Source organism: Berghia stephanieae, chromosome 3 (genome assembly GCF_034508935.2).
Source record: "Berghia stephanieae isolate SIO BIC M18660-M18661 chromosome 3, UCSD_Bste_1.3, whole genome shotgun sequence".
NCBI lineage: Eukaryota > Metazoa > Mollusca > Gastropoda > Nudibranchia > Aeolidiidae > Berghia > Berghia stephanieae.
The window spans coordinates 31,500,090-31,510,089 of record NC_088362.1 but is presented as its reverse complement, the minus strand read 5'-3'; the positions used below and the strand labels follow the sequence as shown (position 1 = coordinate 31,510,089).

The 10,000-nt window shown below is 38.7% G+C and overlaps 1 protein-coding gene across 1 annotated transcript in view; it reads left to right on the top strand.

Annotated features, from left to right (window-relative positions):
- The window catches only part of LOC144967534 (ras-related and estrogen-regulated growth inhibitor-like), a 37,529-nt gene that overhangs the window by 5,998 nt on the left and 21,531 nt on the right, over nt 1-10,000 (top strand). The window contains exon 3 of the mRNA XM_078904919.1: nt 119-483. Coding sequence (XP_078761045.1) covers nt 345-483 — 139 coding nt within the window. The 5' untranslated portion in view covers nt 119-344. The remainder of the gene's footprint in view (nt 1-118; nt 484-10,000) is intronic.

Below are 10,000 nucleotides of genomic sequence, written 5' to 3'. Positions count from 1 at the left end.
AAGTTCTGATCCTCTTAACAGTAAAGTCGATCTCCTTCACCTGGTTCATTCCTACATAATACCGTATCGGCACGGTGCGTCACATAATGATATAATACTCCAGAGTTATCTTCCATAGCATTAAGGAAAAACTGCACGGAGAGAAACGTATTGTATAGATATTTGCAACCCTTTACAAAATAATTTCATATTATATAACGCTTTCATGGACAAAGAGATGTGACAAAAATGAATATGATGTTGAAATGAAACATCCAGTTATAGACAAAACTCTAATGTTCCTGTTCTCGTGATTAAAAGTATTCAATGTCATAGATTTTGATCTATTAAAACAAAAGTCAACAATGAGCGGGTCTTCCACCCCTCCGGATGGACCCGTCCCAAATCCGGGGTCAACACTTAAACCTTATCTCAGACGGAAGAAGTCATCGTTGGGCGAGACCAAGATTGCTGTGTTAGGGATGGCAGGGGTTGGCAAAACGGGTAAGTGTGTGACTTTGTTTCATTTTCCATTCATGGGTGTCATAAATAAATAATTCACCAGAGCCACAAGACTCATAGAGCCGGAGTTTATCTCTGTTTCTATTTATTGTGCGGCAATGTGGTCTAGTGGTATGACACTCGCTTTCGGATCGGAAAGTCCTGGGTTCGAGCCTCGCTCGGCGCATAGTTGAGTCCTTAGAAAAGGCTCTTTAAAACATTCTCTCACCGTACTTAGGTGTAAAATCAGTATCTGGCCGCTGACAGCGTTGTCTCTGTAAGAAAAAAAAATATTGTAATATCGCCTAACAGGTGTCATGTTTCGTTCTACATGCTACGTGTTGCTGTTGGTTAGGGACACATTGTAAAGCGCTTTGAGCACATTTGTGGATATTGCGCTAATAAAAGCCAATTTTTCTATTTGAGTTTTGTTTATTTACAGTTATGATTATGCTGGTTATATTCATTAATAAGAGGGAACAAAATTGTGATGTCAAAAAAAAAAAAAAAAACAAAAAAAAAACTGGTTCCAACCTCATTGGAAAAGTATAACCCCTCTTCTGGAAGACTGAATACATACGTTGTGTAAATGATAGTCAGGTTTCAGAGTCATGGCATCGCATTTTCTAGTTTAAATATTTGCTGGTCGTCAATAAAGATCATCCACCCTCGCTCTTTTACGTCCCGTAATCCTAAGAATCTGCCTATACATCCCGTTACTAAAATAGTTATGCCATCTTCAATATGTAACCTATTCATTACTAGTCCTCCGATGTACTGGTTACGTAATTCTTCCAATGAGCTTGGAACCGGAAGAGTGGAAGGTGTGACGTCACAACTTCTCTGTTCTTTTATGTGTTTATTTATTGTGTCTGAATTGGTAAACTGCCTAAAATAAACTTTGAACTGAATTGAATATATTATATTAATTTTAACGGATTTTGGCAATTGCTTGCTAACGTTTAGATAGGACAATTAATGGTGCATCACAAAATTGTTTTCCTCCAGATCTAACAACCCAACTACCCAATCACTGCTGGGTGGACAGGGGGAGGGGTGGGGGGGGGGGAGGTCAGATAAAATTCCCGAGATCTAAATGGTCCTTTTGTGAATGAAGTAAGTAGATCCCTCGTTTCACAATGCACAGGTAACGAGATCGAAACCTGGTGAAGTCAAAAACAATTAAAAATTTTCTGATCTACCAGCAGTGATATGGTAGCCAGAGGAGGGTCTGTTATATCTAGCGGAAAGTACTTTACGATAGACCAAAGTCCTATCCAAATTTTAGCAAGCAAGCAAGCAATAGCTACTGTCAATTTCAATCTAAAAATAACCCCGGAGACACGCTGGTTATGACCTTATGGCTCTAAAGGACTACTTTTAAGAGTACACCGTAGAAAAACACGCTCCGCTATTTCAAGCTAACATGTATAGAATGTCGATCCATAAAGGGTCTGGCTATACTGTCGTAATCTGGAAAAACCCATATTCAAAAATTTGGCCAGAAAACTCGTCCTTCAAATATCGGTCAATTTAAATGACCCTCCTTTTGGCAAAAAAAAATAACCCTCTCAAACCTGGGACTTCGCGAAGTCCCAGGTTTGAGAGTTTTTTGTTTTTTTTTGCCAAGAGGAGGGTCATTTAAATCGATCTATATTTGAAGGACGAGTTTTCTGGCCAAATTTTTAAATATGGGTTTTTCCAGATTACGGCAGTATACTACAAACCGTTCACGTAATAGAATTATACAGTAGAATAAAATCAAAACATGTCACCTTTAGCTATGCTTGTCCTTTCTGCTGCCTGGTTCTTGTGACAAAGGGAACTGTTTTGACTTTCACTTTACTAGGCAGGGTGTACAGCTATCGATACAACCCTACTCTGATAAATGATCTTTTCAAACTTTTTGCCAGAAAACTCTGGATTGATATCATAATATAGATAGTATGCGCTTGGCTAAGAAGTTCATAACATTGCCATCCGGAAGTATAACGGACCAGCACACAAAGCTCTGTGAAACCATGAACTTTTATAGTCTGGATAATACCGTTTAGTGAGTATTACTCATAAACGTGGATGGCAAAAAACAATAACAAAGACCAGAGTGACGTCAACTTAATCCTATCTATAGACAAATACGAAGACCTGGTTACTTGAAAATTTAAAAATTCGTAATTTTTAGGTGATAAAGTTATGTAGTCGCTGTAGTTAACGTTAGAAAAATCAACAATTTTCCCCCACAAGGATTTGATAACACTTCATAATCCTTAAAATGATGTTGTCCAACAACAACTTAGAGATACTTGTGAAGTTCTGAAATCGGGGGCAAAATTTCGTAATTCTACGAATCCTTCCGTTGTGGTGGGCAGGCCTTAATATGTGACACCCCGCCCCCCCCCCCCCCCCCCCCTCAAAAATTTCGGGATGTACCAGATGTAAAAAAAAAACAACATTAATTAATTAAAAATATAACAAAAATCAACCAAAAAAAAACAAAATTTGATGGAATTTGATGATGAATTCGGTGTCAGCGTCAGAGTCGCTTCATTTATTTGGTAAACAAAGCAGTAGAGCGAAATATATTCATAAATAGGAGAAGGATGGATGTCTGGCATTTTTCACGGAGCGAAACCAACTGGTCTGGCATCTGGATTGATATCATATAATATGTGACCCAACGTCACAAAACGGTATTATGTCGAGCTGATTAAGATGATGAAAACTATCCCGAATTAATACCGTTTTGAAACGTTGGCTCACATACTATATGATATCAATCAGACCAGTTGGTTTCGCTCCGTGGATAATGCCAGACATCCATTCTTCTCCTATTTATGAATATAAATATCTCTCTACTGCTTTGTTTACCAAATGCATGAAGCGATTTTGACGCTGACACCGAATTCATCATCAAATTCCATCAAATTTTGTTTTTGTTGTTGATTTGTTGTTGTTGTTGTTTTTGTTTTCTAATTTAAAAATGTGTTTTTGACATCCCGGTATTTTTGAGGAGAGGGGAGGAGGGGAGGGGGTTGAGTCAAATATGATTTTCATTCTCCTCAATCAAGCATATAAACTCAACGCAAGTCTGATATTTCTGGCTACAAATTCAGTTTTCAGCATCTTAATCATCCCGACTTCATACCGTTTTGAGACGTTGGGTAACATTCCGCTCAACTGCTTTGTTTACCAAATAAATGGAGCGATTCTGACGCTGACACCAAATTCATCATGAAATTCCTGGAGTTTTTGTAATTAAATAGCCCTTGCATTGGGGTGGGGGGGGGGGGGGTTCTGACCGCACAGTTAGTTAGTGAGAGCACTCGATTCACTCGCAGAGGGACCAAGATCGATCCCACAGACTACTAGTCTTGTATTCTCTATGATCGATCCTGGGCAGGGTGGTGTGCACAACTACTGCTACTACCGATAGCTCAGTTGATAGAGCACTCGCTTCTCAAGCAAAGGAACCGAGATCGATCTCGGGTGCAGTCGAGTTTTCTTCTGACTCCACTGTCCACCCAGCAGTGATTAGGTAGCTGGCTCTGTCAGATCTGGCGGAAAGTACTTTGCGATAGACTAGCGTCCTTTCCAAAGGGTAGTAAGCAATTGCAATTGTTCGTTTCATGATATAGAAACCGGGATAAACTCCGGCTCCATGGGCCTCATGGCTCGGATTGACAGGTTTTTAAAAATTCTACTCAATACGAGCGGCGCATAGTTGAATACTTAGAAAAGGCTCTCTACTCACACTCTCTCACCGTACTTAGGTGTAAAATGAGTACCTTACCTTTAAGAGCGGTGTCTCTGCCCCCCCCCCCCCCCCCAATTTTTTTTTTTTTAAATTGTAATATCGCCTAAGAGGCATCTTATCTCCCCCTATGTTTTAATTATTGCTGTTGTATTATTGATTTTACTTACTTCATTTGTTGATGAAAATAGTATTTTCTGTATGAGTTATATTGGCAATTGCCTAAAAATAAATGTTTGAATCTTTGTAAAGAGCATTGTGCACGCTTGGTGGATATTGCGCTATATAAAAGCTTGAGTGAAAGATATCTCTACTAGTCGGCTGTTTTTTTTTTTTGGCTTGACTGCATCTAAGTAGTAGTAGTAGTATTCCTCCCGATGCATTAGGCCCATGGAGCCGGAGTTTATCCCGGTTTCTATATCGTGAAACGGACGATGGCAATTATTTGCTATCCTTTGGATAGGACGCTGGTCTATTGCAAAGCACTTTCCGCCAGATCTAACAGACCCAGTTACCCAATCACTACTGGGTGGACAGGTTGGGGGGGGGGGGGGGGGGGGGGTCAGAAAAAATATCGACTGCACTCGAGATCGATCTCCGTCCCTTTGCCTGTGAAGCGAGTGCTCTACCAACTGAGCTATCAGGAACCCCCTGACAACATCGTAACCTAAATTCAAATTCTTTCTAGATAGATTTTTACTACTTACTTCACCCATTGATGAAAGCATTTGCCAGAACGTCGTTGCCTGTGAAATATATTATCACTACAATCTGTTATAGCTTTCAATCGCTTCATATCTTGGCTGGCGCTCGTGAGAAATAAGAAAATTCATAGCCTAGCTAATTCAATTATTTTCCCAGCATTAGCACATGAAAAAAGAAAATATGAAGAGTTGAAGAAAGACTGAAAGACGCTCTGTTCAAGAAAGCTTAGGTTCAATTGAGCATAGAATTAATTACAAAGCGATAATTATCGTTTAACCCGACGTGCGCTTAATTGAAGGTCTGATAATCCAATTTCTTATGGACTCATTGTCGTAATGGAAATCGTTTTTTTTTTTTTAATGACGCAAAATATTGTCCATGATTCATTTTGTTGTAAAGGAAATTTTTTTTTTTTAATCACGCAAAATATTGTCCATGACAACAATGTTTAACTAGGCTCATAAGTGGGTTCGGATGTCATACCTGTATATATGTATACGCTAGTTTAACGCCTATTAGTTTTTAACTTTCTTCCTCTGTCAGTCAGACAGCGAGCAGCGAGCGTCGATACATTTTTAGTATAGGCTCAAACTCACCTTTTCAACAAAAGAAAACGTTGCTTCAACTACTGTTTTTATATTTTATATTTTGTATATTTTAATAGATACCTATGGTTCTCACCCAATGGTGGGTTGGGTACGACGTGTACTTATTTGCAGGTCTGATAACCCATGAATTGTTATGGTCTCATTGTTGTAATGGAAATACTCTCAAACCAAAACAAAAATAGATATTGTCCATTTACAACAATATTAAATCAGGCCCATAATTACGTTCGGTTATCAGACCTGAAAATATGCGTACCTTATTGTGTAGGTTTTGTTATAATGGAGTTGTGAATGTGTTGTGTCTTGTCTTGAATGGAATGTCCAGTAGACCAACTGTGTTTGTGAAGCAATACGCTTCAACAGTCGTAATGTCACTTCCCTCGTAATGACGCATGGTAACTTAGTAACTGGCTCTAAACTATCGGAACAATGGCGGACGCCCTTATGAAATATTTTCCGACGAGTATAAAAGTGTATCCAGAGGAGAAAAACACTATAAATCTGATCATGTTTTGACTTTTACACATTCTAATCACAAGGCATATGAAAAGTTCTAGCCAGCATGAAGAATAAAAAGTACCAATTTTCCTTGTTTAGAACCACGATGGCCGCCGTTGCTGGGCGACGTGACATCAGACTATTGAATCCAATTGACACTTAGATAACCACACCTCTCGGACAGTCGTCATAATGTAAACAGTGACAGTGATTGGTAAACATAGCAAATTACACAGAACTGTCGAAGTAAAATGCCCACTGTTCTATCGCTTGATGAAGAAAACCAACACAGAAATCTTTGTGCAAACTTAAAACGTTTATAATATGATCGAGAAAATCGTATGATAACTAGTCACCCATTTGGTGGTATAAACACAATAACAACGATCAGAGAATGGTCGAATTCATTCACTTTATTGTTTAAAAACAACCAACTATAGATAGTATGCGCTTGGCTAAGAAGCTCATAACATTGCCATCCGGAAGTATAACGGACCAACACACAAAACTGTGTGTATCCATGAACGTTTATAGTCGGGTTAATACAGTTCAGTGAGCATTACTCATAAAACGCGGAGTCAAAAAACAATAACAAAGACCTGAGTGACGTCATCTGCATACTGTCTATATGTTTGTCCGAGCACGTGTGATGGTGTTTCACAAATCCAATGTTTTGATTGATCTACTGGTTAATTTGGCTTCCATCGGGCCTCGTTGCTGAAATGATTACATTAAAACTGTTACAGTGAATGACATAATCAGTCGGGTGGTGAAAAGGTTTGAAATTAGATATTACCAAGTTTAGTTAGAAGGTCAATTTTTAACAAAAATGAGTTTTTGCCATATATGATTAAATCAACCCTTTTTGTACATCTTCGGGAAATGACAAAGTTTAATTTCACTTCTAAACATTTTTTATAGCTAGTCAATTTGAAAACGTATAAAATTTGAGAAAAGTTGTTGGATTCCTTTCCCATACATCTGACCATAACGTCATGAAAAATCATCCGATTTACTTCAAATAAAGATAAAATTGCTCTGGTGAGCATATTCTTTCAGAAAATGCAAATACAAAATTTTCACCTTCATGCACTGACAAAATTAACAAAATACTTAACATGGCATGTTTCCGGCTCAAAGCCCTTCATCTGTCAAGAAAATGAATTGTTTTAAGCTCAAAAACGATACGTATTTTTTAAACTTAAGCTTTTATATGATGCACTATCCACTAAACGTGCTCAAAGCGATTTACAAAGGGTCCCAGACCAACAGCAACACGTAACATATGTAGAACGAGACGTGACGCCAGTTAGGCGATGTTTCAATTTTTTCGACAGACAGAGGCAACGCTGTCAGCGGCCAGGTACTCATTTTACACTTGGTTACGGTGAGAGAATGTGAGTAAAGAGCCTTTTCCAAGGACTCAACTATGCGCCGAGCAAGGCTCGAACCCAGGACCTTCCGATCCGAAAGCGAGGTCATACCACTAAACCACATAGCCGCACGGGCACGAGAGAGAGAGAGAGAGAGAGAGAGAGAGAGAGAGAGAGAGAGGAAGAGAGAGAGTGAGAGAGAGAGAAAAAGAGAGAGAGAGCGAAAGAGAGAGAGAGAGAGAGAGAGAAAGAGGAGAGAGAGAGAGAGAGAGAGAGAGAGAGAGAGAGAGAGAGAGAGAGAGAGCGTATTCTTATTAAGAATAATAAAAAGAAAAAGTCTTGATGTTGTTACATACATTTTTAGTTCAATACGTTTTACAGTTCACATGTTCTAGTAGCTTAGTCGTGTTCACGTTAAGTAGTAACCCCCCCCCCTCCCCTCCCCCTCCCCCTCCCAAATAAACCCCCAAAAAATCTTGCGTATTCTTGACGTCTGCATCTATTACTCAACCTAAAACCAATAATGATTGGCAGCCTACACAAATCTAAAAATAATAAGTAACATAAACTACTAGGTATAAGCCAAGTGGGGCAAAATAAATAAGCCATGACAATATGAGGTCAAAGAGGTGCTCGTATATTCATTCTCCTTTCACGCTATTGATGTTATGCGTTTTGGTAAAATACTCACAATATTTGCCAGCCAAATTAAACATAGCAACAAACTCGCAAGACTGTGCGGAACATTTATCCTTTATAGTCTGATTGATGCATGTTAGTGAGAACGAATCACTGCCAGGCTTTCTAAAACAATAAAAAAGAGCTGAGTGACGTCAACTTTGTTCCTTCTATAGATAGTATGCAGATGACGTCACTCAGGCCTTTGTTATTGTTTTTGCCATCTATCCGCGTTTGTGAGTTGTTCTCACTAAACGGTATTAACAAGACTATATAAGTTCATGGTTACACAGAGTTTGTGTGTTGGTCCGTTATACTTCCGGATGGCAATGTTGTGAACTCCTTGGCCAAGCGCATTCTATCTATAGATACTGTGCGCATGGCTAAGAAACTCACAAGATTGCCATCGGGAAATATATAAGACCAACACACAAAACTATGTGTAGTCTTGAACGTTTATAGTCTGGTTAATAGATAGGATAAAATTGACGGTACTCGGGTCTTTGTTATTGTTTTTTTGCCATCGCGTTTATGAGTAATTCTCACTTAACTGTATTATCCAGACTTTAAAAGTTCATGGTTACACATAGTTTTGTGTGTTTGTCCGTTATACTTCCGGATGGCAATCTTGTGAGTTTCTTAGCCAAGCGCATACTATCTATACAGTTTAGTGAGAATTACTCATAAACATGGATTGCAAAAATGTTTAACAAAGAGCTGAGTGACGTCATCTTCGTTCTATCATAAATCGAGTAAATAGTGCAAATATTAAATTTGTCATCTACGGTTCTTGAAAGTTTCTGTTCAAATTCAACAATCTTTTGCATAACAGTTTTGTTTCTATTTCAGACAGAGTATTAATGTATGTTGAATATTCGAATTTCTATTTATGTGTTAATTGTTTTTGTTTTTAAAATTCACTTTTCGGCATATGGCCTATGCTGACGTGTAGTTATTTGCAGGTCTGATAACCAAATTCATTATGGATATTGCCCTATATAAACGCTCACGTTTTTTAGGGTTTTTATTTGGGTGGGGAGGGGGGGGGGGAGAATTCAAATTTCATTTTGTTATTAATTCGTTTCGACTTAAAACCGTAATGAGGCGCCTGCCACATATTTGACTTGGGTCACAGCGTCCTTGACCCTTTGATGTCCAGTCAGTTACAAAAACGGATCAGAATTGATTGTCTGTAATTGGCTGAAAGGTTCCAGAGTTACAATTAAGGCGCCAGAAATACCAAGGCCACACAAGGTCACACGTATAGGCGTGTAGTGATGATAAGCGTTAAAATTAAATACTTACAAGTTCCGCCCGCCAGATCAATCTAACCAACACTTGAATAGATGGTCTGCAGCTTGGCGAAGAGGCTCACATTTCCATCTGGACGTATAACGGACCAACACACAAAATTATGTGTCACCCTGAACGTTTACAGTCGGATTAATACAGTTTAGTGAGAAATACTCACAAACATGGATGGCGAAAAGCAATAACAAAGACCTGAGTGACGTCAAATTCGTCCTATCTTTAAATAGTATGCGCTTGTCTAAGAAGCTTACAACATTGCCATCCTGAAATAAAAGGGACGAACACACAAAAATATGTTCCACCTTGAACGTTTATAGATAGTTCGAAGATGACGTCACTCAGGACTTTGTTATTGTTTTTTGCCATCCGCGTTTATGAGTAATGCTCGCTGAGCTGTATTAACCTGACTATAAACGTTCATGGATACACACAGTTTTGTGTGTTGGTCCGTTATACTTCCGGATGACAATGTTATGAGCTTCTTAGCCAAGCGCATACTATCTAGTCTGGTTAATACAGTTTAGTGAGAATTGTTCATAAAGTATGCGGACGACAAAAAAAAAACAATAACAAAGACCCGAGTGACATCCACTTCG